At 36.2% G+C, this 24,168-nt stretch overlaps 1 protein-coding gene across 2 annotated transcripts in view; it reads left to right on the top strand.

The window, feature by feature from the left end:
• The window catches only part of SCARA3 (scavenger receptor class A member 3), a 148,859-nt gene extending 126,297 nt beyond the window's left edge, over positions 1 to 22,562 (top strand). For both annotated transcript variants that reach the window (XM_073561969.1, XM_073561968.1), the window contains exon 6: positions 17,606 to 22,562. In XM_073561969.1, the coding sequence (XP_073418070.1) occupies positions 17,606 to 18,060 (455 nt within the window). In that variant the 3' untranslated portion in view covers positions 18,061 to 22,562. The remainder of the gene's footprint in view (positions 1 to 17,605) is intronic.
• Positions 22,563 to 24,168: the final 1,606 nt, after the last annotated feature.

Genomic DNA, 24,168 nt, shown 5'->3' with positions numbered 1-24,168 from the left:
TAATACTGCTCCTATGTACAAGAATATAACTACTATAATACTGCCCCCTATGTACAAGAATATAACTACTATATTACTTCCCCCTATGTACAAGACTACAACTACTATAATACTGCTCCTATGTACAAGAATAAAACTACTATAATACTGCCCCTATGTACAAGAATATAACTACTATAATACTGCCCCTATGTACAAAAATATAACTACTATAATACTGCTCCTATGTATAAGAATATAACTACTATAATACTGCTCCTATGTACAAGAATATAACTACTATAATACTGCCCCCATGTACAAGACTACAACTACTATAATACTGCTCCTATGTACAAGAATATAACTACTATAATACTGGCCCCTATGTACAAGAATATAACTACTATAATACTGCCCCTATACACAAGAATATAACTACTATAATACTGTCCCCAATGAGCAAGAAAATAACTACTATAATACTGCTCATATGTACAAGAATATAACTACTATAATACTACCCTCTATGTACAAGAATATAACTACTATAATACTGCGCCCTATGTACAAGAATATAACTACTATAATACTGCTCCTATGTACAGGAATATAACTACTATAATACTGCCCCCTATGTACAAGAACATAACTACTATAATACTGCCCCCTATATACAAGAATATAACTACTATAATACTGCCCCCTATGTACAAGAATATAACTACTATAATACTGCCCCCATGTACAAGAATATAACTACTATAATACTGCTCCTATGTACAAGAATATAACTACTATAATACTTTCCCCTATGTACAAGAATATAACTACTATAATACTGCCCCTATGTACAAGAATATAACTACCATAATACTGCCCCCTACATGCAAGAATATAACTACTATAATACTGCCCCTACGTACAAGAATATAACTGCTATAATACTGCCCCCTATGTACAAGAATATAACTACTATAATACTGCCCCCTATGTACAAGAACATAACTACTATAATACTGCCCCCTATATGCTAGAATATAACTACTATAATACTGCCCCCTATGTACAAGAATATAACTACTATAATCCTGCCTCCTATGTACAAGACTATAACTACTATAATACTGTCCCCAATGTACAAGAATATAACTACTATAATACTGCTCCTATGTACAAGAATATAACTACTATAATACTGCTCCTATGTACAAGAATATAACTACTATAATACTGCCCCCTATGTACAAGAATATAACTACTATAATACTGCCCCCTATGTACAAGAATATAACTACTATAATACTGCCCCCTATGTACAAGAACATAACTACTATAATACTGCCCCCTATATGCTAGAATATAACTACTATAATACTGCCCCCTATGTACAAGAATATGACTACTATAATACTGCCGCTATGTACAAGAATATAACTACTGTAATACTTCCCCCTATGTACAAGAATATAACTACTATAATACTGCCCCTATGTACAAGAATATAACTACCATAATACTGCCCCCTATATGCAAGAATATAACTACTATAATACTGCCCCTACGTACAAGAATATAACTACTATAATACTGCCCCCTATGTACAAGAATATAACTACTATAATACTGCCCCCTATGTACAAGAACATAACTACTATAATACTGCCCCCTATATGCTAGAATATAACTACTATAATACTGCCCCCTATGTACAAGAATATGACTACTATAATACTGCCGCTATGTACAAGAATATAACTACTGTAATACTGCCCCCATGTAAAAAAATATAACTACTATAATACTGCTCCTATGTACAAGAATATAACTACTATAATACTGCCCCTATGTACAAGAATATAACTACTATAATACTGCTCCTATGTACAAGAATATAACTACTATACTACTGCCCCCTATGTACAAGAATATAACTACTATAATACTGCTCCTATGTACAGGAATATAACTACTATAATATTGACCCCCATGTACAAGAATATAACTACTATAATACTGCCTGCTATGTACAAGAATATAACTACTATAATACTGCCCCCTATGTACAAGAGTATAACTACTATAATACTGCCCCCCTATGTACAAGAATATAACTACTATAATACTGCCCCCTATGTACAAGAATATAACTACTATAATACTGCCTCCTATGTACAAGACTATAACTACTATAATACTGTCCCCAATGTACAAGAATATAACTACTATAATACTGCTCCTATGTACAAGAATATAACTACTATAATACTGCTCATATTTACAAGAATAGAACTACTATAATACTGCCCCCTATGTACAAGAATATAACTACTATAATACTGCCCCCTATGTACAAGAGTATAACTACTATAATGCTGCTCCTATGTACAAGAATATAACTACTGTAATACTGCCCCCCATATACAAGAATATAACTACTATAATACTGCCCCCCATGTACAAGAATATAACTACTATAATACTGTCCCCAATGTACAAGAATATAACTACTATAATACTGCTGCTATGTACAAGAATATAACTACTATAATACTGCCCCCTATGTACAAGAATATAACTACTATAATACTGCCCCCTATGTACAAGACTACAACTACTATAATACTGCTCCTATGTACAAGAATATAACTACTATAATACTGCCCCTATGTGCAAGAATATAACTACTATAATACTGCCCCTATGTACAAGAATATAACTATTATAATACTGCCCACATGTACAAGACTACAACTACTATAATACTGCTCCTATGTACAAGAATATAACTACTATAATACTGCCCCCTATGTACAAGAATATAACTACTATAATACTGCCACCCTCTGTACAAGAATATAACTACTATAATACTGCCCCCTATGTACAAGAGTATAACTACTATAATACTGCCTCCTATGTACAAGACTATAACTACTATAATACTGTCCCCAATGTACAAGAATATAACTACTATAATACTGCTCCTATGTACAAGAATATATCTACTATAATACTGCCCCTATGTACAAGAATATAACTACTATAATACTGCTCTTATGTACAAGAATATAACTACTATAATACTGCTCATATGTACAAGAATATAACTACTATAATACTGCCCCCTATGTACAAGAATATAACTACTATAATACTGCCCCCTATGTACAAGACTACAACTACTATAATACTGCTCCTATGTACAAGAATATAACTACTATAATACTGCCCCTATGTGCAAGAATATAACTACTATAATACTGCCCCTATGTACAAGAATATAACTACTATAATACTGCCCCCATGTCCAAGACTACAACTACTATAAGACTGCTCCTATGTACAAGAATATAACTACTATAATACTGCCCCCTATGTACAAGAATATAACTACTATAATACTGCCCCCCTATGTACAAGAATATAACTACTATAATACTGCCCCCTATGTACAAGAATATAACTACTATAATCCTGCCTCCTATGTACAAGACTATAACTACTATAATACTGTCCCCAATGTACAAGAATATAACTACTATAATACTGCTCCTATGTACAAGAATATAACTACTATAATACTGCTCCTATGTACAAGAATATAACTACTATAATACTGCCCCCTATGTACAAGAATATAACTACTATAATACTGCCCCCTATGTACAAGAATATAACTGCTATAATACTGCCTCCTATGTACAAGACTATAACTACTATAATACTGTCCCCAATGTACAAGAATATAACTACTACAATACTGCTCCTATGCACAAGAATATAACTACTATAATACTGCCCCCTATGTACAAGACTACAACTACTATAATACTGCTCCTATGTACAAGAATATAACTACTATAATACTGCCCCCATGTACAAGAATATAACTACTATAATACTGCTCCTATGTGCAAGAATATAACTACTATAATACTGCCCCTATGTACAAGAATATAACTACTATAATACTGCTCCTATGTACAAGAATATAACTACTATAATACTGCCCCCATGTACAAGACTACAATTACTATAATACTGCTCCTATGTACAAGAATATAACTACTATAATACTGCCCCCTATGTACAACAATATAACTACTATAATGCTGCTCCTATGTACAAGAATATAACTACTATAATACTGCCCCCATGTACAAGACTACAACTACTATAATACTGCTCCTATGTACAAGAATATAACTACTATAATACTGCCCCCTATGTACAACAATATAACTACTATAATGCTGCTCCTATGTACAAGAATCTAACTACTATAATACTGGTCTTATATACAAGAATATAACTACTATAATACTGCCCCTATGTACAAGAATATTACTACTATAATACTGCCCCTATGTACAGGAATATAACTACTATAATACTGCCCCCTATGTACAAGAACATAAATACTATAATACTGCTCATGTGTACAGGAATATAACTACTATAACACTGCCCCCTATGTGCAAGAATATAACTACTATAATACTGCCCCCTATATGCAAGAATATAACTACTATAATACTGCCCCTACGTACAAGAATATAACTACTATAATAATGCCCCCTATGTACAAGAACATAATTACTATAATACTGCCCCCTATATGCAAGAATATAACTACTATAATACTGCCTCCTATGTACAAGAATATAACTACTATAATACTGCTCCTATGTACAAGAATATGACTACTATAATACTGCCGCTATGTACAAGAATAAAACTACTGTAATACTGCCCCCATGTAAAAAAATATAACTACTATAATACTGCTCCTATGTTCAAGAATATAACTACTATAATACTGCTCCTATGTACAAGAATATAACTACTATAATACTGCCCCCTATGTACAAGAATATAACTACTATAATACTGCCCCCTATGTACAAGAATATAACTACTATAATACTGCTCCTATGTACAAGAATATTACTATAATACTGCCCCCTATGTACAAGAATATAACTACTATATTACTTCCCCCTATGTACAAGACTACAACTACTATAATACTGCTCCTATGTACAAGAATATAACTACTATAATACTGCCTGCTATGTACAAGAATATAACTACTATAATACTGCCCCCTATGTACAAGAGTATAACTACTATAATACTGCCCCCCTATGTACAAGAATATAACTACTATAATACTGCCCCCTATGTACAAGAATATAACTACTATAATACTGCCTCCTATGTACAAGACTATAACTACTATAATACTGTCCCCAATGTACAAGAATATAACTACTATAATACTGCTCCTATGTACAAGAATATAACTACTATAATACTGCTCATATTTACAAGAATAGAACTACTATAATACTGCCCCCTATGTACAAGAATATAACTACTATAATACTGCCCCCTATGTACAAGAGTATAACTACTATAATGCTGCTCCTATGTACAAGAATATAACTACTGTAATACTGCCCCCCATATACAAGAATATAACTACTATAATACTGCCCCCCATGTACAAGAATATAACTACTATAATACTGTCCCCTATGTACAAGACTACAACTACTATAATACTGCTCCTATGTACAAGAATATAACTACTATAATACTGCCCCTATGTGCAAGAATATAACTACTATAATACTGCCCCTATGTACAAGAATATAACTATTATAATACTGCCCACATGTACAAGACTACAACTACTATAATACTGCTCCTATGTACAAGAATATAACTACTATAATACTGCCCCCTATGTACAAGAATATAACTACTATAATACTGCCACCCTCTGTACAAGAATATAACTACTATAATACTGCCCCCTATGTACAAGAGTATAACTACTATAATACTGCCTCCTATGTACAAGACTATAACTACTATAATACTGTCCCCAATGTACAAGAATATAACTACTATAATACTGCTCCTATGTACAAGAATATATCTACTATAATACTGCCCCTATGTACAAGAATATAACTACTATAATACTGCTCTTATGTACAAGAATATAACTACTATAATACTGCTCATATGTACAAGAATATAACTACTATAATACTGCCCCCTATGTACAAGAATATAACTACTATAATACTGCCCCCTATGTACAAGACTACAACTACTATAATACTGCTCCTATGTACAAGAATATAACTACTATAATACTGCCCCTATGTGCAAGAATATAACTACTATAATACTGCCCCTATGTACAAGAATATAACTACTATAATACTGCCCCCATGTCCAAGACTACAACTACTATAAGACTGCTCCTATGTACAAGAATATAACTACTATAATACTGCCCCCTATGTACAAGAATATAACTACTATAATACTGCCCCCCTATGTACAAGAATATAACTACTATAATACTGCCCCCTATGTACAAGAATATAACTACTATAATACTGCCCCCTATATACAAGAATATAACTACTATAATACTGTCCCCAATGTACAAGAATATAACTACTATAATACTGCTCCTATGTACAAGAATATAACTACTATAATACTGCTCCTATGTACAAGAATATAACTACTATAATACTGCCCCCTATGTACAAGAATATAACTACTATAATACTGCCCCCTATGTACAAGAATATAACTGCTATAATACTGCCTCCTATGTACAAGACTATAACTACTATAATACTGTCCCCAATGTACAAGAATATAACTACTACAATACTGCTCCTATGCACAAGAATATAACTACTATAATACTGCCCCCTATGTACAAGACTACAACTACTATAATACTGCTCCTATGTACAAGAATATAACTACTATAATACTGCCCCCATGTACAAGAATATAACTACTATAATACTGCTCCTATGTACAAGAATATAACTACTATAATACTGCCCCTATGTACAAGAATATAACTACTATAATACTGCTCCTATGTACAAGAATATAACTACTATAATACTGCCCCCATGTACAAGACTACAATTACTATAATACTGCTCCTATGTACAAGAATATAACTACTATAATACTGCCCCCTATGTACAACAATATAACTACTATAATGCTGCTCCTATGTACAAGAATATAACTACTATAATACTGCCCCCCATGTACAAGAATATAACTACTATAATACTGCCCCCATGTACAAGACTACAACTACTATAATACTGCTCCTATGTACAAGAATATAACTACTATAATACTGCCCCCTATGTACAACAATATAACAACTATAATGCTGCTCCTATGTACAAGAATCTAACTACTATAATACTGCTCTTATATACAAGAATATAACTACTATAATACTGCCCCTATGTACAAGAATATTACTACTATAATACTGCCCCTATGTACAGGAATATAACTACTATAATACTGCCCCCTATGTACAAGAACATAAATACTATAATACTGCTCATGTGTACAGGAATATAACTACTATAACACTGCCCCCTATGTGCAAGAATATAACTACTATAATACTGCCCCCTATATGCAAGAATATAACTACTATAATACTGCCCCTACGTACAAGAATATAACTACTATAATAATGCCCCCTATGTACAAGAACATAATTACTATAATACTGCCCCCTATATGCAAGAATATAACTACTATAATACTGCCTCCTATGTACAAGAATATAACTACTATAATACTGCTCCTATGTACAAGAATATGACTACTATAATACTGCCGCTATGTACAAGAATAAAACTACTGTAATACTGCCCCCATGTAAAAAAATATAACTACTATAATACTGCTCCTATGTTCAAGAATATAACTACTATAATACTGCCCCCATGTACAAGAATATAACTACTATAATACTGCTCCTATGTACAAGAATATAACTACTATAATACTGCCCCCTATGTACAAGAATATAACTACTATAATACTGCCCCCTATGTACAAGAATATAACTACTATAATACTGCTCCTATGTACAAGAATATAACTACTATAATACTGCCCCCTATGTACAAGAATATAACTACTATATTACTTCCCCCTATGTACAAGACTACAACTACTATAATACTGCTCCTATGTACAAGAATATAACTACTATAATACTGCCCCCTATGTACAAGAATATAACTACTATAATACTGCCCCTATGTACAAGAATATAACTACTATAATACTGCTCCTATGTATAAGAATATAACTACTATAATACTGCTCCTATGTACAAGAATATAACTACTATAATACTGCCCCCATGTACAAGACTACAACTACTATAATACTGCTCCTATGTACAAGAATATAACTACTATAATACTGGCCCCTATGTACAAGAATATAACTACTATAATACTGCCCCCTATGCACAAGAATATAACTACTATAATACTGTCCCCAATGAGCAAGAAAATAACTACTATAATACTGCTCATATGTACAAGAATATAACTACTATAATACTACCCCCTATGTACAAGAATATAACTACTATAATACTGCGCCCTATGTACAAGAATATAACTACTATAATACTGCTCCTATGTACAGGAATATAACTACTATAATACTGCCCCCTATGTACAAGAACATAACTACTATAATACTGCCCCCTATATACAAGAATATAACTACTATAATACTGCCCCCTATGTACAAGAATATAACTACTATAATACTGCCCCCATGTACAAGAATATAACTACTATAATACTGCTCCTATGTACAAGAATATAACTACTATAATACTTCCCCCTATGTACAAGAATATAACTACTATAATACTGCCCCTATGTACAAGAATATAACTACCATAATACTGCCCCCTATATGCAAGAATATAACTACTATAATACTGCCCCTACGTACAAGAATATAACTACTATAATACTGCCCCCTATGTACAAGAATATAACTACTATAATACTGCCCCCTATGTACAAGAACATAACTACTATAATACTGCCCCCTATATGCTAGAATATAACTACTATAATACTGCCCCCTATGTACAAGAATATGACTACTATAATACTGCCGCTATGTACAAGAATATAACTACTGTAATACTTCCCCCTATGTACAAGAATATAACTACTATAATACTGCCCCTATGTACAAGAATATAACTACCATAATACTGCCCCCTATATGCAAGAATATAACTACTATAATACTGCCCCTACGTACAAGAATATAACTACTATAATACTGCCCCCTATGTACAAGAATATAACTACTATAATACTGCCCCCTATGTACAAGAACATAACTACTATAATACTGCCCCCTATATGCTAGAATATAACTACTATAATACTGCCCCCTATGTACAAGAATATGACTACTATAATACTGCCGCTATGTACAAGAATATAACTACTGTAATACTGCCCCCATGTAAAAAAATATAACTACTATAATACTGCTCCTATGTACAAGAATATAACTATTATAATACTGCCCCTATGTACAAGAATATAACTACTATAATACTGCTCCTATGTACAAGAATATAACTACTATAATACTGCCCCTATGTACAAGAATATAACTACTATAATACTGCCCCTATGTACAAGAATATAACTACTATAATACTGCCCCCTATGTACAAGAATATAACTACTATAATACTGCTCCTATGTACAGGAATATAACTACTATAATATTGACCCCCATGTACAAGAATATAACTACTATAATACTGCCTCCTATGTACAAGAATATAACTACTATAATACTGCCCCCTATGTACAAGAGTATAACTACTATAATACTGCCCCCCTATGTACAAGAATATAACTACTATAATACTGCCCCCTATGTACAAGAATATAACTACTATAATACTGCCTCCTATGTACAAGACTATAACTACTATAATACTGTCCCCAATGTACAAGAATATAACTACTATAATACTGCTCCTATGTACAAGAATATAACTACTATAATACTGCTCATATTTACAAGAATAGAACTACTATAATACTGCCCCCTATGTACAAGAATATAACTACTATAATACTGCCCCCTATGTACAAGAGTATAACTACTATAATGCTGCTCCTATGTACAAGAATATAACTACTGTAATACTGCCCCCCATATACAAGAATATAACTACTATAATACTGCCCCCCATGTACAAGAATATAACTACTATAATACTGTCCCCTATGTACAAGAATATAACTACTATAATACTGCTCCTATGTACAAGAATATAACTACTATAATACTGCCCCCTATGTACAAGAATATAACTAATATAATACTGCCCCCTATGTACAAGAATATAACTACTATAATACTGCTCCTATGTACAAGAATATAACTACTATAATACTGCCCCCTATGTACAAGAATATAACTACTATATTACTTCCCCCTATGTACAAGACTACAACTACTATAATACTGCTCCTATGTACAAGAATATAACTACTATAATACTGCCCCTATGTACAAGAATATAACTACTATAATACTGCCCCTATGTACAAGAATATAACTACTATAATACTGCTCCTATGTACAAGAATATAACTACTATAATACTGCCCCCTATGTACAAGAGTATAACTACTATAATACTGCCCCCCTATGTACAAGAATATAACTACTATAATACTGCCCCCTATGTACAAGAATATAACTACTATAATACTGCCTCCTATGTACAAGACTATAACTACTATAATACTGTCCCCAATGTACAAGAATATAACTACTATAATACTGCTCCTATGTACAAGAATATAACTACTATAATACTGCTCATATTTACAAGAATAGAACTACTATAATACTGCCCCCTATGTACAAGAATATAACTACTATAATACTGCCCCCTATGTACAAGAGTATAACTACTATAATGCTGCTCCTATGTACAAGAATATAACTACTGTAATACTGCCCCCCATATACAAGAATATAACTACTATAATACTGCCCCCCATGTACAAGAATATAACTACTATAATACTGTCCCCTATGTACAAGAATATAACTACTATAATACTGCTCCTATGTACAAGAATATAACTACTATAATACTGCCCCCTATGTACAAGAATATAACTAATATAATACTGCCCCCTATGTACAAGAATATAACTACTATAATACTGCTCCTATGTACAAGAATATAACTACTATAATACTGCCCCCTATGTACAAGAATATAACTACTATATTACTTCCCCCTATGTACAAGACTACAACTACTATAATACTGCTCCTATGTACAAGAATATAACTACTATAATACTGCCCCTATGTACAAGAATATAACTACTATAATACTGCCCCTATGTACAAGAATATAACTACTATAATACTGCTCCTATGTATAAGAATATAACTACTATAATACTGCTCCTATGTACAAGAATATAACTACTATAATACTGCCCCCATGTACAAGACTACAACTACTATAATACTGCTCCTATGTACAAGAATATAACTACTATAATACTGGCCCCTATGTACAAGAATATAACTACTATAATACTGCCCCCTATGCACAAGAATATAACTACTATAATACTGTCCCCAATGAGCAAGAAAATAACTACTATAATACTGCTCATATGTACAAGAATATAACTACTATAATACTACCCCCTATGTACAAGAATATAACTACTATAATACTGCGCCCTATGTACAAGAATATAACTACTATAATACTGCTCCTATGTACAGGAATATAACTACTGTAATACTGCCCCCTATGTACAAGAACATAACTACTATAATACTGCCCCCTATATACAAGAATATAACTACTATAATACTGCCCCCTATGTACAAGAATATAACTACTATAATACTGCCCCCATGTACAAGAATATAACTACTATAATACTGCTCCTATGTACAAGAATATAACTACTATAATACTTCCCCCTATGTACAAGAATATAACTACTATAATACTGCCCCTATGTACAAGAATATAACTACCATAATACTGCCCCCTATATGCAAGAATATAATTACTATAATACTGCCCCTACGTACAAGAATATAACTACTATAATACTGCCCCCTATGTACAAGAATATAACTACTATAATACTGCCCCCTATGTACAAGAACATAACTACTATAATACTGCCCCCTATATGCTAGAATATAACTACTATAATACTGCCCCCTATGTACAAGAATATGACTACTATAATACTGCCGCTATGTACAAGAATATAACTACTGTAATACTTCCCCCTATGTACAAGAATATAACTACTATAATACTGCCCCTATGTACAAGAATATAACTACCATAATACTGCCCCCTATATGCAAGAATATAACTACTATAATACTGCCCCTACGTACAAGAATATAACTACTATAATACTGCCCCCTATGTACAAGAATATAACTACTATAATACTGCCCCCTATGTACAAGAACATAACTACTATAATACTGCCCCCTATATGCTAGAATATAACTACTATAATACTGCCCCCTATGTACAAGAATATGACTACTATAATACTGCCGCTATGTACAAGAATATAACTACTGTAATACTGCCCCCATGTAAAAAAATATAACTACTATAATACTGCTCCTATGTACAAGAATATAACTACTATAATACTGCCCCTATGTTCAAGAATATAACTACTATAATACTGCTCCTATGTACAAGAATATAACTACTATACTACTGCCCCCTATGTACAAGAATATAACTACTATAATACTGCTCCTATGTACAGGAATATAACTACTATAATATTGACCCCCATGTACAAGAATATAACTACTATAATACTGCCTCCTATGTACAAGAATATAACTACTATAATACTGCCCCCTATGTACAAGAGTATAACTACTATAATACTGCCCCCCTATGTACAAGAATATAACTACTATAATACTGCCCCCTATGTACAAGAATATAACTACTATAATACTGCCTCCTATGTACAAGACTATAACTACTATAATACTGTCCCCAATGTACAAGAATATAACTACTATAATACTGCTCCTATGTACAAGAATATAACTACTATAATACTGCTCATATTTACAAGAATAGAACTACTATAATACTGCCCCCTATGTACAAGAATATAACTACTATAATACTGCCCCCTATGTACAAGAGTATAACTACTATAATGCTGCTCCTATGTACAAGAATATAACTACTGTAATACTGCCCCCCATATACAAGAATATAACTACTATAATACTGCCCCCCATGTACAAGAATATAACTACTATAATACTGTCCCCTATGTACAAGAATATAACTACTATAATACTGCTGCTATGTACAAGAATATAACTACTATAATACTGCCCCCTATGTACAAGAATATAACTACTATAATACTGCCCCCTATGTACAAGACTACAACTACTATAATACTGCTCCTATGTACAAGAATATAACTACTATAATACTGCCCCTATGTGCAAGAATATAACTACTATAATACTGCCCCTATGTACAAGAATATAACTATTATAATACTGCCCACATGTACAAGACTACAACTACTATAATACTGCTCCTATGTACAAGAATATAACTACTATAATACTGCCCCCTATGTACAAGAGTATAACTACTATAATACTGCCTCCTATGTACAAGACTATAACTACTATAATACTGTCCCCAATGTACAAGAATATAACTACTATAATACTGCTCCTATGTACAAGAATATATCTACTATAATACTGCCCCTATGTACAAGAATATAACTGCTATAATACTGCTCTTATGTACAAGAATATAACTACTATAATACTGCTCATATGTACAAGAATATAACTACTATAATACTGCCCCCTATGTACAAGAATATAACTACTATAATACTGCCCCCTATGTACAAGACTACAACTACTATAATACTGCTCCTATGTACAAGAATATAACTACTATAATACTGCCCCTATGTGCAAGAATATAACTACTATAATACTGCCCCTATGTACAAGAATATAACTACTATAATACTGCCCCCATGTCCAAGACTACAACTACTATAAGACTGCTCCTATGTACAAGAATATAACTACTATAATACTGCCCCCTATGTACAAGAATATAACTACTATAATACTGCCCCCCTATGTACAAGAATATAACTACTATAATACTGCCCCCTATGTACAAGAATATAACTACTATAATCCTGCCTCCTATGTACAAGACTATAACTACTATAATACTGTCCCCAATGTACAAGAATATAACTACTATAATACTGCTCCTATGTACAAGAATATAACTACTATAATACTGCTCCTATGTACAAGAATATAACTACTATAATACTGCCCCCTATGCACAAGAATATAACTACTATAATACTGCCCCCCTATGTACAAGAATATAACTGCTATAATACTGCCTCCTATGTACAAGACTATAACTACTATAATACTCTCCCCAATGTACAAGAATATAACTACTACAATACTGCTCCTATGCACAAGAATATAACTACTATAATACTGCCCCCTATGTACAAGACTACAACTACTATAATACTGCTCCTATGTACAAGAATATAACTACTATAATACTGCCCCCATGTACAAGAATATAACTACTATAATACTGCTCCTATGTACAAGAATATAACTACTATAATACTGCCCCTATGTACAAGAATATAACTACTATAATACTGCTCCTATGTACAAGAATATAACTACTATAATACTGCCCCCATGTACAAGACTACAATTACTATAATACTGCTCCTATGTACAAGAATATAACTACTATAATACTGCCCCCTATGTACAACAATATAACTACTATAATGCTGCTCCTATGTACAAGAATATAACTACTATAATACTGCCCCCCATGTACAAGAATATAACTACTATAATACTGCCCCCCATGTACAAGAATATAACTACTATAATACTGCCCCCCATGTACAAGAATATAACTACTATAATACTGCTCCTATGTACAAGAATATAACTACTATAATACTGCTCCTATGTACAAGAATATAACTACTATAATACTGCTCATATGTACAAGAATATAACTACTATAATACTGCCCCCTATGTACAAGAATATAACTACTATAATACTGCCCCCTATGTACAAGAATATAACTACTATAATGCTGCTCCTATGTACAAGAAAATAGCTACTATAATACTGCCCCCCATGTACAAGAATATAACTACTATAATACTGCCCCTATGTACAAGAATATAACTACTATAATACTGCCCCCATGTACAAGACTACAACTACTATAATACTGCTCCTATGTACAAGAATATAACTACTTTAATACTGCCCCCATGTACAAGAATATAACTACTATAATACTGCTCCTATGTACAAGAATATAACTACTATAATACTGCCCCTATGTACAAGAATATAACTACTATAATACTGCTCCTATGTACAAGAATATAACTACTATAATACTGCCCCCATGTACAAGACTACAATTACTATAATAATGCTCCTATGTACAAGAATATAACTACTATAATACTGCCCCCTATGTACAAGAATATAACTACTATAATGCTGCTCCTATGTACAAGAATATAACTACTATAATACTGCCCCCCATGTACAAGAATATAACTACTATAATACTGCCCCCCATGTACAAGAATATAACTGCTATAATACTGCTCCTATGTACAAGAATATAACTACTATAATACTGCTCCTATGTACAAGAATATAACTACTATAATACTGCTCATATGTACAAGAATATAACTACTATAATACTGCCCCCTATGTACAAGAATATAACTATTATAATACTGCCCCCATGTACAAGAATATAACTACTATAATACTGCCCCTATGTACAAGAATATAACTACTATAATACTGCTCCCTATGTACAAGAATATCACTACTATAATGCTGCCCCCCATGTACAAGAATATAACTACTATAATACTCCCCCTATGTACAAGAATATAACTACTATAATACTGCTCCTATGTACAAGAATAAACAATTAGGTCCATATATATTTGGACAGAGACAACATTTTTCTAGTTTTGGTTCTAGACATTACCACAATGAATTTTAAACAAAACAATTCAGATGCAGTTGAAGTTCAGACTTTCAGCTTTGGATGAAGGGTTTAGGAGTTTCAGCTCCTTAACATGTGCCCTCCCTGTTTTTAAAGGGACCAAAAGTAATTGGACAGATTAAATAATTGTAAATAAAACGTTCATTTCTAGTACTTGGTTGAAAACCCTTTGTTGGCACTGACTGCCTGAAGTCTTGAACTCATGGACATCACCAGACGCTGTGTTTCCTCCTTTTTGATGCTCTGCCAGGCCTTCACTGCGGTGGTTTTCAGTTGCTGTTTGTTTGTGGGCCTTTCTGTCTGAAGTTTAGTCTTTAACAAGTGAAATGCATGCTCAATTGGGTTGAGATCAGGTGACTGACTTGGCCATTCAAGAATATTCCACTTCTTTGCTTTAATAAACTCCTGGGTTGCTTTAGCTTTATGTTTTGGGTCATTGTCCATCTGTAGTATGAAACGACGAACAATCAGTTTGGCTGCATTTGGCTGGATCTGAGCACACAGTATGGCTCTGAATACCTCAGAATTAATTCGGCTGCTTCTGTCCTGTGTCACATCATCAATAAACACTAGTGACCCAGTGCCACTGTCAGCCATGCATGCCCAAGCCATCACACTGCCTCCACCATGCTTTACAGATGATGTGGTATCTTTGGATCAGGAGCTGTACCACGCCTTTGCCATACTTTTCGCTTTCCATCATTCTGGTAGAGGTTGATCTTGGTTTCCTCTGTCCAAAGAATGTTCTTCCAGAACTGTGCTGGCTTTTTTAGATGTTTTTCAGCAAAGTCCAGTCTAGCCTTTTGATTCTTGATGTTTATGAGTGGCTTGCACCGTGCAGTGAACCCTCTGTATTTACTTTCATGCAGTCTTCTCTTTATGGTAGATTTTGATATTGATACGCCTACCTCCTGGAGAGTGTTGGTCACTTGGTTGGCTGTTGTGAAGGGGTTTCTCTTCACCATGGAGACTATTCTGCGATCATCCACCATTGTTGTCTTCCGTGTGCGCCCAGGTCTTTTTGCATTGATGAGTTCACCAGTGCTTTCTTTCTTTCCCAGGATGTACCAAACTGTAGATTTTTCCACTCCTAATGTTGTAGCAATTTCTCGGATGGGTTTTTTCTGTTTTTGCAGCTTAAGGATGGCTTGTTTCACCTGCACGGAGAGCTCCTTTGACCGCATGTTTCCTTCACAGCAAAACCTTCCAAATGCAAGCACCACTCTTCAGATCAACTCCAGGCCTTTTATCTGCTTGAGAATGACATAACGAAGGGATTGCCCACACCTGTCCATGAAATAGCCTTGGAGTCAATTGTCCAATTACTTTTGGTCCCTTTAAAAACAGGGTGGCACATGTTAAGGAGCTGAAACTCCTAAACCCTTCATCCAATGTGGTAATGTCTAGAACCAAAATTAGAAAAATGTTGTCTCTGTCCAAATATATATGGCCCTTCATGTTATATTCATTTGTTCTTTGAACTGTGCATTAAATAACAAAATCTTTAAGAATAAATTACTAATATTAGATGAATTGCTCTTTCAGGTGCACCAGGCCCTCCAGGTCCGAGAGGACTTAAAGGTGATATGGGAGGCAAAGGACCTTTAGGTCTCAAGGGGAAAAAAGGTGACACGGGTGAAACAGGTGCTCCAGGTGCTCAAGGACCAAGAGGACTTATTGGTGATAATGGACCTATTGGAGAAAAAGGCTCTATTGGAATTAAGGGAAGCTCAGGAGTTAAAGGTGAGAAAGGCAGTATGGGTCCACCAGGTCCAAAAGGTCAAAAGGGAATTAAAGGTGATCTTGGTCCTCCTGGTCTTGATGGCCCTCCGGGTGAGATAGGACCACAAGGCTTGCACGGACTGCCGGGATTTACAGGACCAACTGGAGTAAAAGGTGATGATGGACCAATGGGACCGAATGGAGAAGTGGGTATTCCAGGTCTGCCCGGGTTGCCTGGACTCCCTGGACCAAAAGGAAAATCTGCCATATCAAAATGAATGTATTTCCAAAAATCTTGATGAACACGGAATGACCCATGAAGGGTGGAAAGTCTTGACTCAATGATGTAGATCACAACACGTTGGTCATGGAGATAAGAAGGCTGACCGGAATGGAACTTTACCAAATCGTATAAAATACAGATATATTTTTGTAAAGCACACTCATTATTCTCATCCGTTATCAACGTCATAAGACTTTACTTACCTGGTCCAACCGTCCAGCTGACAGTTCTTTACAGGTTGACTTATCCTGCTTTGGCTCTATCTTGGAGTCACATCCAGAGCTGCTTTCTAGATTCTGCCGGTTGACCTTGGAAACAGTTTTCACTTCATTGACAGACATGATGAGACCCGATAGGTATAATCGATATATATAAATCGCCACTGAGTTTCCAGACTGTTTCCGACAGATGTTGGAAGGCCACTGGCGGTCATCTGTCTCTACCCTCCTTGCATCGGGCTGGCTTTGTTCGTTGCCAGTGACATGCGACATGCTACTGCACAGTTGCAGTTCGTAGCCTCTCCTGTGCCTCGGACCTACAATGCATCTGGAGCATCACGATCACAATATAATCTGACCTTTATAATAGTATGTACTGATGGGTGAGATCTGACCACCGTTCCCTACGTGATGCCCAGAGAAGGCATTATGGGACATGTAGTTAGTACAACTTTCCTCATAATTGTAGTCAAGATGGTGGCTAAATAAATCAATTATTTTCCTCCACAAAGCGAGTTAGAGGTGGCATGGAGGAAAATGGAAGTGGAAACTGGAGTTTCTCTTTCGATTTCCCGTACCTTCCTATATTACACATTGCATTACTCGCTGGAATGAGGAAACCAGCAGAATTTGGAATTTAGCTTTGGATGTGACTGGAGGAAAAATTACTGTGCAGTTGTGAGAGGTGACACAATCATTCGAAAGGGTGACCACAGTCAAAGTTATACTTACATGTGCTCATAATCTTGGGGTTTCGGACCTTCTTTCTTGGTGTTTTCACCAATGGAAGATCTTGAATGTATGATCTTCACTCCTGGAACCTCTGCAGAACATCACCCGTGTGACATCCCCATAGAAGATAGGATTTCAGCAGTTTGAGTATCAACAAAATAAAGGGGTATTCTCAAGTATGGTTGCTATCCCCTGTCAATTGGATAGGCGATAACTTCACAATGTCTAGGGGTAAAACCTCTGGGTCCAACAATGATCCATAGAACCAGGGCTCTGAAGATCCCAGTGTGAATGAAGTGGTGGTTGATCATGCCCACTGCCTCTCCATCTATCTTTATAGGGGTTTTGAAGACCAGCCGAGTGCACAAACAATGTTCGCTCCACTTACACGGGGCTCTTCAGAACACTAGTTCTTGAGCTCAGTGGTTGGACGCCCAGCTCAGCCATCGGGAAGTTAGAATACTCCTGCAAAAATGCATAAGTTTAGTGAAGCATCTGGGGTGAGGAGCATGACATAAGGATTTAGACAATCCCAAAGTGGTTTCCTGTGTCATGCTATGCCCCCCTGACCATGCACTAGTCACAACACATTGTATCAGCGTTTCAAACATTGTTCTGTTCACATTCTCACACTTGCACTTGCACTTGCATTTCTGTGGAAATTTGCTTTAATATTCATCTCACATAGAGGATCTTTTTTGAAGCTTCCATTTTGCATTTCCAGGCACAGATACAAAATATCAAGTAGTTTTTGTGCACTTGCTGGATGAGTGCTCTTGAATTGAGTTCTGTATAGTCCATTGAAGAAGACTTTCTACTGTACAAGTTCTAAATGAAGGACCCTTAAAAAAATGGAGTATGGATTAACAAGAAATGGTAAATGTGAGAAAAGATTAATGCTATAATGCTAAAGAAAAAGCACGAGACCAAAAAAAAACAAAAGTAGAAAAAAAAATCAACAATGACACAGGGAAAATGTGATAATGAAGGGAACCAGAGTGTTCTACCAAAGAAAAGGTCTAATATCAAGTGAAAGTCAAGACTAATGCTCTAATACCTGACAAGAAAAATAATGTTTGGTGCCAGAGAAATCAAGTAGGGGGTCAGAAAATATCAGTATGGTGCCAGAGAAAACAAGTGGGGTGTTTGATACTATAGATACAGAGTTAGGGATGACAAGCCTAGAACTAAAGAAGGTAGAGGCATGGTGTCAAAATATAAGCATGGTGTCAAAGAAAACCACTGTACAACTAGAAAATTCATGTACTGGATCAGAGAATACAGTGATAGTGCCAGATAAGACAAGTATGGAACCAGAGAAGATAGAGGTACAATAACAGAGAAGGAAAGTTGGGTGCCCAAAATATAAGATGCTGCTGGAGAAGACAAGTATAGTACTAGAGAAGAGTCAAGTATGATACCAGAGAAGAGATAAATATCGTACTAGGGAAAATAAAAGCATAATACCAGAGAGACAAGTATAGCACCAGGAAAAAGGCATGTCTGACCCCAAAAAAGACAAGCATGACACCAGAAAAGGCAAGCATGACACGAGAGAAAACAAGCATGACACGATAGAAAACAGGCATGACACCAGAGTAGGACAAGCATGATACCAGAGAAGACAAACATGATATCAGAAAAGATTTGCATGGAACCAGAGGAGAGAAGCATTGCACAAGAGCATGACACCAGAAAAGACAAGCATGACACCAGAGTAGACAAGTGTGATACTAGAGAAAGCTCTCATGACACCAGAGAAGACAAACATGTCACCAGAGAAGACAAGCATATCACCACAGAAGGTAAGCATGTCACCAGAGAAGACAAGCATGCCTCCAGAGAAGGCTTGCATGGTACCAGAGGAGATAAGCATGACACAAGAGCATGACACCAGAGTAGACAAGTGTGGTACCAGAGAAAACTCTCGTGACACCAGAGAAGACAAACATGACACCAGAGAAAACAGGCAAGCCACCAGAGTAGACAAGCATGTCAACAGAGAAGACAAGCATGCCTCCAGAGAAGGCTTGCATGGTACCAGAGGAGATAAGCATGACACAAGAGCATGACACCAGAGTAGACAAGTGTGATACCAGAGAAAACTCTCGTGACACCAGAGAAGACAAAAATGACACCAGAGAAAACAGGCAAGCCACCAGAGTAGACAAGCATGTCAACAGAGAAGACAAGCATGCCTCCAGAGAAGGCTTGCATGGTACCAGAGGAGATAAGCATGACACAAGAGCATGACACCAGAGTAGACAAGTGTGATACCAGAGAAAACTCTTGTGACACCAGAGAAGACAAACATGACACCAGAGAAAACAGGCAAGCCACCAGAGTAGACAAGCATGTCAACAGAGAAGACAAGCATGCCTCCAGAGAAGGCTTGCATGGTACCAGAGGAGATAAGCATGACACAAGAGCATGACACCAGAGTAGACAAGTGTGATACCAGAGAAAACTTTCGTGACACCAGAGAAGACAAACATGACACCAGAGAAAACAGGCAAGCCACCAGAGTAGACAAGCATGTTACCAGAGAAGACAAGCATGCCACCAGAGTAGAGAAACATGTTACCAAAGTAGGGACAAGCATAGTAAGCAAGACACAAGTATAATACCATAGAAAACAGGTATGGTACTAGGGAAAAGACAAGCCAGACTAGAGAAGAGGCAGGTATAGGACGAAAATGAGATGCGTAAGGCACCAAAGATGAGAGAAACATGGTACCAGTGAACACAATTAAGGAACCATAGAAAAACAAAGTATAAAATCAGAAAAGTATAATACAGGAGAAGTAACAAGCAGGGTTACGGATAGAAGTATGATACCAGAGAAGAGACAGCTGGTCCTGGTCGTGGCGTCAGAAGTGCCATGTCTACCTGATATCAGCCTAGATGTTTGTGGAATCTTTAGTTGTTGGTTGTGATTGCTTTCTGTCAGTTATAGTGAAGTCCAGATGAAAAAAAAAATATGGATGAGATAAGTCTACATGTGGGTATGGGGCAGGGGAGGAGAACATGTATAAGACTGGACCCCCGTACGGGTATGTGTCCTGTAGGTCTGTAACATTTATTGACAGGTCCCATCTACGAGAAGTTCACTGTACAATATAAAGCGACAGGTAATCATAAACTAAGAGGCTCCTGCTCATCTCCGCCCACAGCGAGGCATCTTCTTGTAGGTGGTCACTTTCTTGGTTCTTCTAGTGTAAGGTATGAGAGTGGATTGTTTAGTTATCAAGATCTGCTTCCTACATTAGAATTATATGGAGAATACGGAGTCGGTGTCTGGAAGACGATGTGCAATGTACAAAGTGCGGTGATGCAGGTAACGCTGAGATTTTACCCAAAAGCTTTTATTTTTAAAGAGAGGAGGTTTTCATAGTTAATCGAAACCTAAAAATGTCTCCACGTGAAAGGTGCAACTGGATTGCACTCACAGTGTACCTGATGCTTCTGTGTTACTGTAGGTTACAATGTGTTATCTACATGTTATCTATATGTTTATTCAAAGAGAATAAAACGGTTTACAATAGGAGGACGTGTTGTTTCTTTAAGTGTATGTGCACCTACATCCTACTACAATGATTCTGGTGGAGCTGCGGGTTCCGTGCTCAGTGGGCATTCCCCTATGTGTCTTCACCCCTTCCTTCTATCTACACACTTATTACCAAACTCCACACATGGAACTTTTTGAGTTCCCACCAAGGTCCTCTCTAAGATGCCATCCATAAAAAAAAAAAACATAACTTTCCTCTATGGTGAGGACACTGAGCTGCAGCTAAGGACTTCTCATGAGCACCGGTCAAATAATGGAGAACCGGTCGGCACGCCGTATGATCGTGGTGCACGAGGAGAAAAGCAGCAACGTAGAAAGAAATCCCGGCACTCACGTGTAGAATAATTTCTTATTTAATCCCAGGCTTTTGTCAATAATGGAACAACCATACAATGAGGTTTTATATATACTGTATATGCCAGCTATTGAACCCGTTCTACGCCCGGGTGGCGAGCATTTATATTGGTATATGGTCTCCATCCTGCCATGTGCTGCTTCCATCCTGCCATGTGCTGCTTCCATCCTGCCATGTGCTGCTCACATCCTGCACCCCCATCCTGCCATGTGCTGCTCCCATCCTGCACCCCCATCCTGCCATGTGCTGCTCCCATCCTGCGCCCCTTTCCTGTTTTGTTGACCAAAGGAAGATAGCAGTCTGCCAAATGAGTGGTTTAACTTCAGCTCTCTCATGTGTATGGCCATTTTTTGTATCTTGTCAGGCCCCTTGACAACTCAGTGGTGCGACGCCATGATCATCATCACTAAATTTGGAATTACTGTAGATGTATTTTCGATCTCGGACGAAAAAAATAGAATTTCAGCTTTGCTATGTACTCAACATCCACTGCTGATGGAATGGGCAGTGACATAACTATCGCCATCACGGCTGTGACCGGGCCCGGTGGGTGAGGATCACATCAGATGTATGTGGGTCCTCAGACGCACATTCAGCTGAAGTGTTATGGCTGCACACAGACCTGTCGGGTCCGTAAGTGGCGATACACGGCCAATCAGAGGCAAGCAGATGATGTTGGTGTGCACGTGACTGGGGGCGCATGGCAGTGACATGCGCTCTCGTCTCTTGCATGAGGAAGTCAAATGCCAGCCTCAGAAGAGGACGCCCCACAGTGGAGGAGCGGAGGGAAGGTGAGTGTTTTTATTTTCTTAAATCAGTAAGTACACGGTGACCATTTTACTACATGGAGGACTACGGGTTGTGCATCTATTATATAAAGCTCAAGTGTGTGTATGTATGTAGGTATGTATGTGTGTATGTCCGGGATTGGCATCTGCACCGTCGCAGCTACAGCCACAAAATTTGGCACAGTCACACGTCTGGACCCCAAGAGTGTCCTAGGCTATGTTGTGAGGCGAAATTTTAACCCCGCGCGTTCCAATTCACCAAACAATTTTGCCCCTATCTACATAATGGGGAAAAAGTGTGCATGTATCAAGCCCCGCCCCTCATTATGATGTCATAATGGTTGCCATGGCGACGCTGATTACGATGTCATAATGGTTGACTATGGGATGGAGGATGTGTATGATGGGTATATGGGCATGGGACTATGGGATGGATGATGTG

The sequence above is a fragment of the Dendrobates tinctorius genome, unplaced genomic scaffold, assembly GCF_039654945.1.
Source record: "Dendrobates tinctorius isolate UK_male_01 unplaced genomic scaffold, ASM3965494v1 ptg000332l, whole genome shotgun sequence".
NCBI lineage: Eukaryota > Metazoa > Chordata > Amphibia > Anura > Dendrobatidae > Dendrobates > Dendrobates tinctorius.
Note: the sequence above shows the minus strand (reverse complement) of the source record. Positions and strands in the feature narration are given on the sequence as shown.